We start from the raw sequence: 17,504 nt of genomic DNA on the forward strand, positions 1-17,504 counted from the left end.
CATTTCACTTTTTCTTCAAACTTGTACAATAAAGTACAGTATTTATTCATAAGAATATTAAATAATTTTAAAAAGTTCTGGGATTAATCTGTTTCTGTCAATTCAATTAAACTTGGCCCAGTTTCCAGACAGCCTATTTAAGAGACATGGAAAAAACACTGGGAGAATTTTCTCAACCTGTTCTGACTGCTCTCTTTGCATTCAGTGTGGCCTTTTAGTGGCAACCAAAGAAATATATTTCAGTCTGCAAATAGGAAAAGTGTTTTAGGCTGCCCTTGAGCTTTGGGAGCCTTTAGAAAATTTGCATTAAAATGGTGCCTCCTAACGCAATTATCTTACAGGGATTTTTACATCGCTGCAGTTAGTGTGCCCAGCAGTCGCTGTATGCCCTGGATGAAGGGTAATCTGATAATCTTGTTAGCATTTATTTACAGTTGAGTGGATGGAATATTTCACAGCAGGCTGAGTGTAGGACTGGAGCACGAGACGCCTCAGATCCAGAGTGAGATTAAAACACTAATCTACTCATCTGACGTTTAAGTGCTGTGATAACACCATGTGGAGAGCATGTGTTTATGTGTGAAAGTGAGTGTTAGTGTTGCAGTGGTGGAGGCAGTATCAGATTCTAAGTAAAAGTAGCAATACTGCACTATCAAAATACTCAACTTCAAGTTAAAGTCATGCATTGAAAATGTCACTTAGGTATAAGCACCCAGCTATTATTATCTAAATGTACTTAAGTATTAAAAGTTCTCATTATGAAGAAAAACTGATTATTATGCATTTGATAACTGGATTATCATTATCTGCAATTAGCATGTGTAATTGCCTTTTTCAGTTTTTTTGGTTGAGATGGAGCTACTTTTATCTTTTTTATACACTGGTGGGAATTTTATCCTACTGCACTAAAGCATCATCATATATTATCTTAATCTGTAAAATAACTAAATATGTAACATAAACGTGGTTAACTGAAGTGCATTGAACATTTCCTGCTACATAGTGGAATAGAAGTATAAAGCAAAATGACTCCAGATTTCCAGGTAAATTACATTAGATCTACTTTGTACCTAAAGTGGCCATTCTAAATGCTTAATACTTTGATACATTGATACATTAGGTACATTTTGCTGTAAATACTTTCTAATACTTTATCTTAGGTAGTTTTTTTTTCATTGTTATATAAGTACCTCTGCTTAAAGAAGAAATTCAGCTGCAAAATGACCATTTGTATATCAATAATAATTAACTAATCCCATGTTACATTGAATTTGTGAAGAAAACTTTTTTTTTCTCACATGCCTCCAGTTAATGGAGAATCCAAAAAAGGTGAACAGTCGTGATTAACTGAAGTCATTGAGGACTGCATTCAAAGAACAGCAAAACTACAACAAAACATCAGTTTATAAACTCATGCACACCTCGTGCAGTATAATTCAAGTCTCACTTATCCAGTCGTATGCTTAGTACTTTGCAAACAGTGAGCCTTACAGACGGGAAACTGAATATCAATGCCCTCTTAAAGCCAGACTCTATTGACAGAAATAGTCATTTCACCTCGCTGAACATGTGAGCTGCTCATCTACCACTGTCTTGATTGCTTATTTAGTGCTACTGTGACACTTTGGTGTTTTAAAGGGTTGGTTAGGACTTGGATTATATTCCATGAGTTATGCAAGATCTTGTAGATGAATGTTTTGATACATTTTTGCTGTTGTTAAAAGCTGACCCCTATGACTTAAGTTCATCAAGAATTTCCTGTTTGGGGATTTTTCATTCAACATAGAGGAATGCGAGAAAAGCAAAGTTTTCTTCACAAATGCAACATAACACAGGGTGAGAAATTGGTAAATTAATAATCATTTGGGGGCTTGAAGTAGTCCTTTAAGTACAGTACCCAAGTGAATGGACTTAATTATGTTTAGTGTTTTGTAAAGAAATGCTCCACTTACAAATGAGAGTGGGGTGAGGCGTAAACAGCGGCCTGCTCATTAGCCTGCTGCTTCAAAAGAGCATCTTGAAGATGCAGTCAGCGTTTCAGCCAGACTCCTGATGTGAGCATTAACTTTATTGAGGATTGAAAATGTGAGATTATAAATGCAATGAGCCCGAGCAATAATACGACAAGCCACTTCTCATTTTATCCATTAAAAGACTGCAGTCAGGAGCCATTACACTCACACCTGAATTCACTATCAGCTATTAGACATATCCAAGATAACTAAATCATGATGATAAAGGACAAGGCTCACTATCATAATGAGAGATAACTCTAAAAGACATTCTTGGAAGACATCACCTTGTCTATCCGACAGGGTGTTGTCATGCACATATGGCATGAACTCCCTTTAGGAGTAACAGAGTGGGAAGAGCACAGACGATGGAAATTGCTTTGTGCCACAAAGTAATGAAGTTGTGAGAAATGACAATGACTTTGCAAGCTACCAAGGCCAATCAAGGGGAACACTAGTGGGACGGTGAGACTGTCGCCAAAAAATTGTCTCAATAGTTCTGTCATAATTATTGTGACAGGCCACATTGCTTCGTACTGATTGGACATGGATGTAAGACTGCATTGGTGCCCCAGTGTCCCCACTCAATTCCACAGCCATTAGTGTCAATGGCAATATGAGTGATCTGTCACTGTGCAAATCAGACTACCATCTGCCACCAAGAGAAACATGTGCCTGGTCGCACCAAACGTCTGTGTAAAAAGTTCACTTAATTCCTCCTAACCAAAGGAATACATTAAAGGGTGCTGCAATAAATATCAGAAAGTAATTCCTAGTAGGTTATAGAAAATTTATACCATCAACTGGAATATGCTGACAGAAGTTAACAGTAAAATCGTCACATGCTATCCTTGTGCTGCACTGGCACGAGCTGCTGCTTTTTTAATCATAAGAAAAAAAAAGAGAAGAGCAAACTGGAGTGATGATGAGACAGAAATAATGCCCATACATAGTTAAGTTCAAAAACTTTCATCACATATGTCTGTCATGCAGTAAAATATGCATTATCGCATATATGGTGTGCATTTGCTTTATGTGGTGGTTTATGTTTAAAAGAGGAGCTCATAAAGCACAAGTGCTGCTCATCACGTACAGAAAAATGAACAACATGAGGTCCTATATTTTGGTTTTTGCAACTCAACACTAATTTTCAGAGAACACTGTATTTGTTTGCCATAACATTTAACAGACAGCTGCATTTAGTGCTTAAAGTTTTACTTGTACACACGCAATGAACTCATAAAACTTGATGCTCTGTTGGAGTTTAAACTTCAGTGCAGTAGTTAGACCAGAGACTCCTCACAGGTTAAGATATCAGTGTGATTCTCTCCAGCTTGAACACAAGAGCCAATTATTAGTCTTCATGGTGACACAGACAACATAGAAGACTAAAGGAACAACATCTACTTATTAATAATTTGTGACAAATGAAGAACAGGTTTTAAGAAGGCCATGTAAATTACTTATACTTCACTAACAGTTTACTGCTTGTGGTGTCAGGAAAAATGATTCTATTTACCATAAAAAATGTTGGAATTGTACATTTCAGCAAAACTCCATACACATTAGAGTTGCATGTTAATATAACGTGGTAGTGTTTCGACAATGCTGTGGTTAACGTGGTTAGTTTAGACACAAAACCCACTTGCTTATGGGCGGGAAAGGATCATGTTTTGTCTTAAAATCCACAGTTTGGCCACAGTTCTCAGGAAAAGACAGCCATTTTTTGGGGCACTATCCCCTTTGACAGGTCCCCATAAAACACCCACCTTTGGATATTAGAAAGCCACTGGAAAAAAACAACTGCTCAGTCCAGCTGGACCTCTGTTTATTTTTTGGCAATACACAGCACAGTGTCACAAATAGATGAAGATACACAAAAATATATCTGCTGTTGTAAACCACAAACATGCCAATTTACAAATATATGTAGAGGCTAAGAGAGTATTTAAGATAAGCAAATGAATATTAATCCTTTGGCAGGGTACAACATTGACAGTATTTTTCACTTGCCTGGTCGCACATGTGGGTCACAAATCTACTTGCCCAAAGTCAATTTTTGCTCTGCCCTATACAAATTGTTTTATTTATTAGTGGTTGTCAAATAACAACAGACTAAAGTCAATTGCAATGAAAAATGCTTGAGGCAAACTGCACGATATATAGTTGGAGCTTCGCCAACATCCTCCAAAGACACCCAACTAAACTCTTGTTCCCAGAATAATAGAAATGCTTGTTTGCGCTTCAGCCTTTGCACTTTGTCTTTATCTGCCAGTATTTTCTCGTGAGTGCCCAATCGGTAGCGCAGATTTGTAACTCTAAACAGAGATGAGAAGGAAGTGAAAAAGCTCACTCCTTTACTACTTTCACTGTAATGTGTAAACAGCTGTGTTTTTACTGTGCATATGACAATAAATGTCTTGAATCTTGAATCTGTTCCGTTATCAGCTCTGAAAAAACGATGTGTTTATTTCTTTGATTGCCCAACATGGCATTTTACCTATCCCAGTCCTTATTATTGAGCCTAGTTTTGTACAGAGAGTCACAGATTGCGGCAACATGACAGTGTGTGCACTAAGGTTGTCACTAATAATAAAACATGGTCTGTAGCACTTCATACTTTTACTAATCTCCTTCCTGTGCCTCTCTGTGAACTTTAGAGTCTCCCTCCACTCACCATATTAAATGTTAGATGGAGCCAAAGACGATTCCTGGGAGCCTGCACTAAAATCACTTGCTGTCAAATCAATGAATGTCTGAGAGTGACAGAATAATCCACAAGTGAGCAGCTGTGCCTTAACGAAACAACGCAGTGGTACTCAGCAAGCCCGGCGACCCACGCAAATCAGCTCAAGTGTCTGTCTTTGGTGAGGCATGGGATCGCTCGCTGATCTACCCTGACATGTACCATGTTATGTGGCATGTCTAGAGCAGCAGTTGGGACTGTTTCTTTAATTTACCAAGACAAGTGCAAACATGCTAAAAGCCGAGCCCATACTGCTCAATGACTAGGCACAGCTCACCGTGAGCCATTCAGCATCCCTGGTGGGTACCAGACCTGTCCTGCATACACTATATTTTTATCCATCTGCCATGGCTCCTCCTGGATTAAAGCAGAGCTCTCACCCCATGTCCATCTGAAGGTCTGCAGCCCAGCCTGAATGTCAGGGGCAAACACGTCCCATGCGGCTGCCAAGAGACCTCTGAACAAATGTCACAACATCAGTGCTGACAACCTTCTCTAAGTGCTTGTTAAATAAAGATGTGGTGCTATACACTTTAAGTCAAGGTGCAAAAAAGTAGTCATAAGACGTGATCTGAGCTGGCACAGCCAACTGGTGTGACATATTTTTTACTAGTTGTTGGATGAGAGATATTTTCTGAACATGCTAATATTTAATGGAAGTTTTGACCATTTTCCATGCTTTTGTATGTTGCTCTAAATGACCTTCTACTCAGTAACAGGCTGGCTGAGTCTCTATCTTTAGTTTTCGGGATGAAATTGAAGAGCATATACTGTTGAGATGTATACAGTATATTTCTTTATTATCCTTTCATATCATGTCCTTGTATTTCAGACCACATGCCGTCTCTCATTTTTTCCAACATTCTGCAGTTCACCACAGATCAAAATCTTTTAATTAAAAAGGACATCTTTGGTGCAGCACATTTCCCGATGACGTGCCAACCTTTTTGAGCCAGTTGCCATCTGCCGTCACAGCACTGTGGCTGAGGCCTTATCCCCAGCAAGCTGTGTGAGCTGTGAGCCAGCGAGAGAGAAGGAGACAGACAGAGAGAGAGGGAGGGGGAGGGAGAGACAACTTTGTCTGGTGCATCTGTAGAAGTGGGCATCAGCTGAGAAACATGGATGAACCATACTCTCATATGGAGGAGGTCACTTAATCTGCCCTGAGCAGAATCTGCTGTCAAATTGTACTAGACGACTTTCTGGTTGTGCAACATTTCATCATCGCAAATACAGATATTGAACTACATGAGACTTGCATAAGAGACACTGTAATATACTCTCACTTTTCTGAATAAATTGAGGCATATTGTCTGTAACTAGTGCCATCTGTTTAATTATCGAATAGTGAATTTGTAAATACTGAATATTCCACTATTATATTCCTAAATAACCAATTCCACTAGCATTACATATAAGCCCCCCATTGCGTGCAATTTAGTTAAATAAACCTAATTTATTTTGTTATTGCCTGTATTTAATTTAATTTAATTTTGCTTAACAAAACATTATTTTTAATATTGATTAATCTGCATTTTTTTTCCTATCAGTCTATCAATAGTTTTGTCTATGAAATGTAAGAAAGGATTACTACATGTCCAACACAATATGAGTCCTACAGTGAGACAAAAGACGCAAATCCTCATCAGGGAAAAGCAAAAACCAGAGTTGAGTTTAGACACAAAAACCGCTTGGTCATGGTTTGGTGAAGATCATGTTTTGGCTAAAATACCCATTTTTAGGGGCAAAACCCCACAGGAAACGCAGTAAAGTCTCTTTTTGTGGCACTATCTGCGTCAACGGGTCGCAACAAAGTGCCCACGATTGAAGCCAAAAAGCCAATGAAAACACAGCATTGACTTGCTAAAACGCAACTGGTTCTGTCGTTTATTGGTCTCAGACAGTGGTCTGCAGCTTGGCAGGGGTCTCGCCTTAGAGACAGGCCTCCTATCATCCCCTCCACCTCTAGATGAAAAATTTTGCTCATATATTACATTATTTTAGAGACGCTAATATAATACATATAATACATAGAAATCGTGCAAATGCAACGCATTTGTGGTTTTGCAAAAACATGAAATGTATACTTTTTTCTGGTAATTGGGCTGTGTTATGGTATTTTTGCTCAGAAAATGGCAGAAAAACAATTAACTGATTTAGCAGACGATCATTATTTTTCTAAGACTGGATTAATCCACTGATTGTCACAGCTTTACAATATTTTATATGAATATCATGGAGAAAAAAAATCTTGATAATGTGCTTTAACCCACTGAGAAAACCAGCCAGATTACTACAGATATGCTGTGCTCCAGCTGAAGTCGGAGGTCATAATTTCCCTGTTTAAATTTCCAACTTCTAATCTTCAAATACTCCAGGCTCACAACGACAAACATAAACAAAAAACATGGCTGACCGTGAAACACGAGGTTTCTTGGCAAGAGTACAAAGAAGTTATCTCTCAGCAGTGCAGCCTCCTTGCATTTAATACACAAAACAGAGGAGGAAAAACAAATAACTGTAGGCAGCTACCTAATACCCATGGTGACATATTTTGACACTCATTTACATGCAGAACGGGTTTAACTATGATATCATTTTAATTAAATGCGGCTAAATATACCTTCTTTAATTGATGTTTTACCATTCATAATGTGCACTTCCATCGGTTTCATCAATATTGTGTGACATCAGTCAAATGCGACTTAACAAGTAGGAAGTCTGACTCTGAGTTGTATATTTTCTAATGGGAGGTATACGTTTTGGAGTTTCTAATTGTGTGGAACACAGCATTAATTTAATGTAATGATGGGATGACTTTGAAGCCAATGTCTAAGAGCTAGCTGGCTCAACGACCACCACAGAGTGCCAATCGAACAAAAAATCTCATTATCTTATGCTTCATGCTGCTAACGGCTATGGGTGTTTTTTACATGGACGGCTTACCGTACAAGCCTACCAGACACATGCCCAGGATCCCAAAATGGCAGGGCTCCACGTGGCTGTAAAATATCACTCAAATTAACACATACCAACCAGGAAGAGACTAAAAATGACCATGAACAGATGCAAACAACCTGCAAAGAGTCATACAATAACCACAGATGGGGCAAAATAACCACAATTGGACCCAAAAAACAAAAAAAAAAAAACCAAAATTACTTCAAAAACACACAACAACAACCACTAAAAGATGCCTAATGATGACAGAGATGTGCAAAACCAACACAGAGTCTGTATCTCTTGCTCTATGGGAGAGGTGGTGGAACCTTTTGCATAGTTGCATGTTTATACTGTACTGTAGCAAAATACATCTTAAATGCTTAGTGAAGCAATGTCCTTTTATTTAAGCGCAGTGTTATGCAAAAGAGGTAGTGTGCTCAGACTCAAGTTTCTGTAAGTGCTTTTGATGAACACTATTGTCCCATAATGTATAGCACAAATGATACAAAGAAGCTGCTTACAGCTGCAATAATTTTAAACAAAATGCAGGTAGTGGTGGGACATCTACAAAAAGGGAAATCTGCTCTGTGTCAAGAAACTGGTACAATAAAAGGGAAATTTTAAAATTAAAAATGTATTACATAATTCTACTACCCTGGAGACTTTAGTTGGTTTAAATCCAAAAAGCAGCAAACGAGTAGTGTGTTAGCCATCTCTATGTGTTTCCATCACTTTAGTCCCATTTATTTTTTATAAATTCAAAGTACTGACTCAGAGTGACACTGCTGTCTGAGCTTGTATTATTGAGTGTCGAATGCACTTTACTGTTTTGCCCTGACAGTGAGTGGGCTTAACTGATATATGGTACTGTAGAAAAGGAAAAAAGACACCCAAGAAAAGCTATGCATACCACATGTAACTGATCCCGATATTTCGCACTTGTCACCAAAGACTCAGTAATCTGGCAGAGCATTGATCTAAGGTAAATGCTGTGCAAAGATTAGAAACTGCCTTGGAGCTTAATGTCAAATTATCTGACAGTTCGTGGTAGGAAATGAGTGTATAATGAGATCAACGTGACAGTGTAAGCCATCAGGAAAAACAAATCCCTCCGTACAAAATACCTTCCTTCCTTCCATCATCACGACTAAATATGCACCATGGACTAGGCCTGCTTCCTGTGCGTATGCAGAGTGAGTGATAAGTGCTCTAAATGCCCGAACTCTAAACCTTTCAAAAGGTCCAAATCCCTGCAATCTTCTCTGAGCAGGTCTTAATGTGGTTGGACTGTGTTTTAAGTACCCCCAGGATAAAACTCTTAATGGTCATCATAAACTGTAATCCAGAGAGATTCTGCTCTTAATCCAGGATCGAGGTCCAGGAAACTGTTCAGCGTGAGTCAAGTGCAATCCCATTTTAGGGAGTGATATCTCTCCAGTTCTGACTCGACTGCGTGCAGAGCTGTCGGTTAGCAGTAATTATGTATGGCTCATCACCATCAGCACTCCATCCTGTGTTAAAGGAACGTGGAAAATCGAACAGACAGATGGTTGAAAGCCGACATTTCATATAAAAAGAACATTTTGTAATTTTTAAACCTTCATGGCTGATTTGGTTATCTGAGTTAGAGCCTTAATGGTGGCTAGTTAGAGCCACTCACCAGGGGCCATGTCCAGCATGCGACACTACATGTATAAATTGGACTTAAGAATTGTGGCACAGACAAGATATTTTCTGCTAATTCTTATAATGCTTCTTGTAGACCAGTAGGGATTTTAACTTCCCCAACTCCAAAAATGAGGGAAAAGGCATTCTGGGTCTGTATGCTTTGATTTATTTTTTCAGTGCTGGTAAAATGGTTATGTGAAAGACGAAAAAGACAAACAAAGACACCTTTGACTGACGTAGACTAAATTATTGAGATAGAATTTAATTATTGGTTAAAAGCACCAGCAGTAGACAGTCTAGACAGAAGGAAACTTTCAAGCCAACATGGCCAAGAAATCCATGAAGTGTTGAGGAAAAAAGGACATTTTAGAAATTCAGTGACAATTGGGCATACTCCATCTGCTCAAAAAGATTATGTAATAAAATCTATCCAACATCCACGAACAGCTACTAATTAATGTTAACCACAATTGTGTTACTAGTAATAATATTCCCTCTAATGAGTCATGTAACTAATTACTGATAGTAGTTTAGAATTAATATTTCAGTTCACCCAAAAACAAATAATTCTTTATGATCTTACTTTTATTGTCAACTCTCTTCTCAATTGAAAACCAACAATTAATCACATTCCAGATTAATTTTTATAACCTTCACACATGCATGTCAGAAAGCAGTAGATTAGCTTGGAAGATGGAAATGCTCACATTAGGCAGCTAAAACTATTCTGATTACTTTGATATTGTTTTGGAGGAAAGATGTCAAGAACACCACTGCTCCAGATAGCAAAGCTAAGACTCTATCAACTATGAAAGTCACGTCCTCAAACCCCCTAACCAACAGCACAACAACATAAAGTTTGTGAAAATACACCCCACCAAAGGTAAGCCCTTAGCCGCCAAGAATGGCTGCATCCTTACATCAACTTAAGAATCAAAACTGAATTTTAATCGTGGGCAGCTACAGGCGTGACAAAGAACTAATGAAGGTTCAGGGTTGGGATGAAATCACTACGATTTACGTTCTGCAAGCTATCTAGCCTTAGCTGGGCTTACCACATTCAGGCGTACAATAAACATGAATTTTGTGGATAAAGGATGCAAATACCAATGTGGAGTGTAATGAAAAAGTAATATAACCAACAGTGAAATGAATTACAGTTGGCATAATAACAAGGTGAAAAATGAGAAGCTAATCTTCTCATTTGACAAGCTGGAACCAGAGAATGAAGCCTTTACTTAAAAGCTGGTAACAATTTATCATTTATCAGAATACTTGCGGATTGAATTTCTATTAATGAAATAATCCAAAAAGCTCTACATTTAACACACACATCCTGCATAATGTGTAGTTTTACTTTTGATTCCTGACAATACTTTTTTATTTACTTAACTATCTCTTAAGTATAATTTTAATGGCTGGACTTTTGCCTGAAATTGCAGTATTTTAACATGATCATATTAGTACAGTACTTTAATTTAACTAGTATGCCACTGCTACACAAAAATAAGTACTCAGTATTTCACAATACTTTTCTCTCACAGCAGCTATGAGATGTGTGACCACCCACGACCAATTACAGCAAAGACATATGTAGTTATTACAGCAGCAACAATACAAATACAGTATTCCACTGTAATGTATATATAGATCCTTGTCGCACATGGATGTGAAATTGAACACAAAGTGCCTTGTACTGTATACCGTGCTGTGCTTACACCTTAAAATGAGAAACTGCACTCTAAGACTGTGCTGTAAGGAGATGCAAGCGGCTTTTTGTCGCTGAAAGCAGCGAGTATGCAGGGTGATTCTTAGGTCAAGGTGATTTGTCATGTCAAGCAACTTTTCACCTCCAGTCCTATGCTTGTTCACCAGCCTGACAGCCTTCAGCAATGCCACACTGTTTCCTGGCTCCACTTCATAATTGATGAGGAAGCAAGGAATATGGGATTTGATCCAGAGTGAGGGTGCCTTTAAGGCCCAGGACAGATGTATAGAGGTGCTCGTTTTAACTCTTTATCTGAAATGCCACTGAGGAATGGTGGAGGGCTACAGGAGCCCAGTGGCATGCTATAAGACAATAATAAACAATTTTTAAGATGACTGAGTCTTCAGATATGATATACGGCAGCAGCAGGGAGGAAAGCACTTTAATATGCTCATACTGCCATGATGTAAATTCCTCGCGATTATGAGCGGACAGCGGGTACAGGAGGAGGGTGATGATATATCAAGCTGATGGTTCAGTTTCAGACACAATGGTAATAAAAGTTGGCAGTGGTTTTTGTGTCTGGTCTAATGAAAAGAGAAAGTAAATTGGGAATTTTACTGTAGCCTTTTCCTGTGTGTAGAAATAACGTGGCTTTAAAAAATGATTTCATCCCAAGTCATGCTTGGTTGCTACAGTTTTCTCACACAATCTCATAAACTGACCACATTAGTTACAACAAAAATTGCTGCCAGAAGTGTTTTCTTTAATTGGAATTTCTGTGAAAAAACAAGTACAACTTGAGTCTCATGTCTGTTTGTTCATTGTAAAATCTCACAGTTTAACACTATAAGATTTAAAATCAACACTATCAGGTTGGTGTTCTATTGAGTCTGGCGCCAGCGTAAATTTTTAGATACATTTATTTTCACTAGAGTAAAACGGGAAACATTTTGACAGTATATTTTATCCAAACTCAACAATACCCACTAAATAATTCAGGAAAGTGTTAAAATACTCTGTAGTGTTGTAATTTTAATTGCAGAGCTGCAATGATTAATTAGCTATTTTTGGTAATCAATTAATGGTGTCAACAGAAATTGGATGTGAGAATGATGAAAAAAATGAATAAAAATTTGAGGGCTCTGGATAGCCCACCAGCAGAAAAAATTCACATTGTACATTTCTGCAAACCATGGGTCATCTTGATTGTACATTTCATAACAAAAGTGTTTCTACAGAGAATAAGAGCTGATTTGTCATTGGGAGGTGAAGCGGATAGTGGATGGTGTGACAGCTAGGTGTGACAGCTGCCAAACTGCAGACCACAGTTCAAAACTAACAAACAACAACAATTGTTTATGGGTGTTTTCAGCCAAAAACATGATCCCGTCCTTACTCTAAGTTTTGTTTTCATTCCTAATCACATCTTTACAGCTTTGTTTAGAAATGTAAAGTTACTACACATCTGCTAAAAAAAGAATGTACAATTGTAACATTTCTGTGGTTTGCAGAAATCTACCATGTGAACATTTTTTTCTAGTGATTGGACTGGTTTGTACTGTTGTTTGGACAAAATAACAAATTATTGAATAAAACAATGTAAAAACAATCAGCAGATTAATGAATAATGACATGTAAGTTGAAGCCCGAGTTGACTATACTTAATGTTGAAACAGCATTTTCAGCAATATAACAAAGATTTACATGGGGTCATATACCTAAGTTGTGATGTTATATAATGCTCACAGTTATGTGCACAATCTACCAGGTTCTATGATCTGCCTCTGTGTGGCCAGAGCTCAGCACAGGGAGTTGGTTAAGTCTCCAACATGAGAATGATTAAAGGTTTTTCAGCACATCTCATTTATTTTTTGCTGTCTCACTTTCTTTCTTTCCTCTTCTGACAATTTGTCTTCCCTCTTCGACTGAAAGGCACAGCGAGCTTCAAGATAAAACCACATGAAAAGGAATCCTTTCACCGCTGAACTCTGAAGACGTTTTCAAAACTTATGTTTGAACTTGAGAAAAAAAAACTACAGTTTTATGTCATTTGTGTCTAATTGAAGGTGAGAAAGCCTGCACTCTTTTCTGGAGGGGTCAACAACTTTCCAGACTGAAACTGTCATTATGATTTATCAGCAATTTAATGAAATTAGGAGATTAATAAGTGTTGAAAAATATCTAATTATAGTTTCTATTACTAAGGACAAATTTGCGGTTAAGGGCCTATAACAGTACATTTTGCAGTTTTTAAAAGTGCTGAAGACAGTGTGAAGTAAATATTTTCCAACATGAGTGCTCATTTATTCCATATTGTCCTTGTAAACTTTAAATTGTCTCTTTTAAACGTCAAACTGTAAATCAACAGAACCAAATATAATACATGTAAATGATAGAAAAGAAAACTCAAATTTAACAAAATCTTCAATTAAATTTGCTAAACTAAGCTCTCTAAGCCCTCATCTTACACCATTACAACTTCCTCTTTGATAAATTTCAATGTTATATATTCTTCAAATGATGAAATTTGACTGTAAATAACTGGCCACTAGTTTCATCATTCTGTCTGTTTTTTTGCATCCATTTCATAAAGCTGAGCAATACACTGTACCACCATCAGCAAACAGCTTTGCTTATATAACTTTTTACAGTTTAGACACTGATGAAAAACTGTTGCATAACTTTCTGTGTTTAACATGGAATTAGAAAACATATCCGCTAAGCCTTTAAAAACACATTTCTAATCTCCAGTGTTTGATAATGCTCTGAAAAAAACATATTTATTTTTCAGAATCAAATCAACCAATTTCTCAAACCAAATCATAAACAACTGCAGAAAAAAATATCATGATTAATATAATCAAATGAACTGTCAGCGCAGAAAATGTCACTAATTTTCCTGATACACGATGTCCAAAAAGTAACAAAATGAGAATAGCAGACAAACAAAACCACATCAGAAATCTCGGCGGGATATGGGCTTTAATCTTTTCTCTTTTGCAAAGCTTTTCTCTCTGCGGGTGATTCTTCTAAAATGTGGAGCATACTGTGTGCTGTGTACTCCACCAGTCATATGAAAAAATGTCTCGTACTGGCCCTCAATCCCAGAGATCAAGCGCATCCAAAAAAAAGATCCTCATATGGATAAAAATGTTTGTTCTTTATATCTGAGCTTTAATAAATAATTCAGATGCAATCTAATCTAAAGGAGTGTGATGCAAAGTCCAGTGAAGATGTTTCAAAGACCATCGGTATGAATAGAGCAAAACCCAGGAGCTATTCTCCTATCTCCTTTCAGACCTTACAAATTTTATTCAAGAGTAATGAAAAAATGTATGCGTCAATTCCCATCTGGAAGCAGTTAACTCTTTGAAAGCAGGATTTACATAATTTTTCTTCTGCCTCCAGATGCCTCTCACAAGCATTTAAACCTTAAACAAAACCTTGAAACGAACGCAAATTGGTTTGATTTATTTCAAAAACATGGGAAAAAGGCAATCAGCAACTTTAGTTAGTAAAAAGTTACAAGAAAAAGACCTGAGAGTTATCTTTTAAAAAAGAGAATTATTAAACAATAGGGAAATATATAAAGAAAATAAAATTTTTGTTTATTGGACTTGTGCATTTAAAATTAGCTTATAGAAGTAAATATCTTATTTATCTTTTTTAATTTCAGGCAATTTTCTTGTAACGCTTTACTAATTTCTTGCTAATTTTTAGGTCTTTTTTTTGGAAAGTCGTTAATGCTTGCTTTTCATGTTTTTGAAAGAAATCAAGCCAACTAGCTCAGGTTTTAAAGGGTTAAACGAGCATGTCAACCTGAGTTCCCCAGCTCTCTGATGCCAATAACCCTTCATTTGCAACATCCACAGCAGATGTCACTTTTAACATTTGTGAGAATCCTGGGATTCAGACTTTATTTGATTTGTATATTGTAAGAGATTTTTGCTTTATTTTAACAAATGGCTGATAAATCAAAATTATCCAGATTTAACGCTTTCCAGTACCTTCAGATTCAGAGATGATGTTTGGAAATTTATACGAGCTGACAACCCAACTGACTACACTTAGATCCACTGTCAAGGTCCCACTTCCTAGCCTAGTATCTATCCTCTACACAGCCCTGCAGAGTGAAAAGGTGGACACTTTTCATATAAAAGAGAAATGAAAAAAGGATTTTAAAGATCCAGATTGCAGAGAGGAACAATTAAATCATGGTTTGAAAAAAAATAAATGGATGCACTGTTAATGTCAGGCACTGCCCAATGCAATAACCTTTCAACTCTACAATAGAAAAAGTCTTCCAGTGTGTACATAGCTATTGTTGCTTAATGTCATGTCATTTCTTGGTGTATCTTCAAATGTTTCATATCCCTAAAATCTGTACAACCTAAGCTAAAAGGTTATGTAATGTAATAATTGTGCAATGCCACTTGTTTTAATTTAATGTAGGATCCTTTGATTTTGTTTTGGGTCCCTTGGTTGGATGTTTTCTCTCTTCTTTTTTTTCTAAAAGACCATGGTGTCTGTATTAATTTTGTAAAGGCCCTATTTATCTTCATATTGCATTTGTATATTTACCAATAATTTCCGCATTTGTATATATTTGCCAACAACTTGTGCAAATTGACTCCATGCTCGACAAAATGCTTTCAATACAAAAAAAAGAAAAGTGCAATAAAGGGTGTAGGTGGATAGACCATCGGTCTAAGAATCATATAAATGATTAAATATATTTCTCTTGTGTGTCAGTCAATCAGAATAACCATATAATATGGACAAGAATTATTTATGGCTTCATGAAAACAACCTAATGTTACAGAGACATATTCAATGCCTAAATTTTTCTTAAAGCTAAATACAACACTCAACACCACGTGATCACTTAACAGCCGAGCAACACGACAACTGACAAAACAGCTATGGGAAAAAAAATTAGACTCACCTTGGCGACCCTGTTGGCGACCTCCCGCCCCACCATTAGCCCCTGGACAAATGTCCGTGCAGCGATAAAGGCCCTGGTGACCTGAGCCTTCAGTTTCCTGGGCACGTCTCCAAAGGGCTTCAGCTGATCTGTGTATTTACTGACACACTCCAGGTAGTCGTCTGTGAAGTGGTACTGTGAGTTGAGTAACTGGAACATGCGCTCCAGCAGCCTGGACCAGAAGTCATTGAGCATCTCCTCCAGGTTGACGTTGCCCCCTGTGTAGTAGCGCTTCAGCTCAGTGAACAGGTCCTGGAACACCTCTGAGTTCTGCATATACAGTTTCCCGTACGTCCTTGTGAACATGCTGTTGAGAGACTTCTCAGAATTGTCCAGCAACTCCAAGAAAAACTCTAGATGGATGGATGATTTAGGGAGAGGAGGGAGGAAGGGAGAGAAGAGAAAAACAGCTGGGTCATTGTGCAGATATTTACTGTATCTTATGTCTTTCCCTACAATATAAAGCAGACAAAAAGCTTTGAAAGCGTATGGCGGGGTATAATAAAATCAGAGTACTGTTGTATAAAACGTCTCTTTTTATGGCTCCGTCTGCGGGTACAGCAGCAATGTATAGCAGCCAACAATAGGTACTTGATTATGCTAAGAAAGTCAGTTCAATGCATTAATAATTTAATATCAGAAATAATGGGCCACAAGGACTATGAATGATTAATGTAAAGGTTCTGATTGCATACTGTAACAAAATATTCACAAGTTTTAGACACACACTAGTATACATTATCATCCTGAGCACCCACCATTATTCCCAGACGCACGAGTTCCTCACTGAAACAATTTATTTGCCTGCCGAGGCAGCTGGCCTATGAGCCTATAATTGAATATTATGTTACAGTATATTGAAAGAGGCTTCATTCGCTTCAAATTATCTGAAGAGTATGTTAACAGTACTAAATTTCACCATGAGACAAGCACATCTATTTTATTTCTATTATTACTTTTGCCGTTGATTGTAAACACACCGTACATTGTGTGACATTAAAAAATTAACAAGTCTTTTAACATGAAAGCTGCTAAATTATTTTCACTTTTCAAGGGCAAATTAACTACACTGATTCTGCGGTTCAACAGAGGATAAAGCCATCTTTAGTCACAACTGTGGCAACAGTATCTCGGCTTCTGGATGTTATTTTTCTGTCCTGTGACAATGGGAACTGACATTTGAGAGCCAGCATTGCTAGGAGACTCACATTCTTACCAGATAATTCTTCCTTTTTATCAACAAGCCAACATAGTGTTGGCATAGCATTTTGAGTTGTCTGTCCCTTTACCATCTTCAACACTTGATTTATTTTGCTGTTAAGGTTGTATTCAACTCAGCTAGGATAGAAGTTAATGTTGGCACACAAGGCAACATTTGTACTTATTACTACTGGATTTACTTTTCCACCTTATATAAAGATGGACAATGTGTCTCCACTC

At 37.4% G+C, this 17,504-nt stretch overlaps 1 protein-coding gene across 2 annotated transcripts in view; it reads right to left on the reverse strand.

The window, feature by feature from the left end:
• Nucleotides 1-17,504, reverse strand: part of gpc6a (glypican 6a) — a 222,768-nt gene that overhangs the window by 113,139 nt on the left and 92,125 nt on the right. For both annotated transcript variants that reach the window (XM_042493211.2, XM_088076552.1), the window contains exon 3: nucleotides 16,026-16,417. In XM_042493211.2, coding sequence (XP_042349145.1) covers nucleotides 16,026-16,417 — 392 coding nt within the window. The remainder of the gene's footprint in view (nucleotides 1-16,025; nucleotides 16,418-17,504) is intronic.

Source organism: Plectropomus leopardus, chromosome 1 (assembly GCF_026936395.1).
Source record: "Plectropomus leopardus strain MGB_pleo_1.0 chromosome 1, ASM2693639v1, whole genome shotgun sequence".
Lineage (NCBI taxonomy): Eukaryota > Metazoa > Chordata > Actinopteri > Perciformes > Serranidae > Plectropomus > Plectropomus leopardus.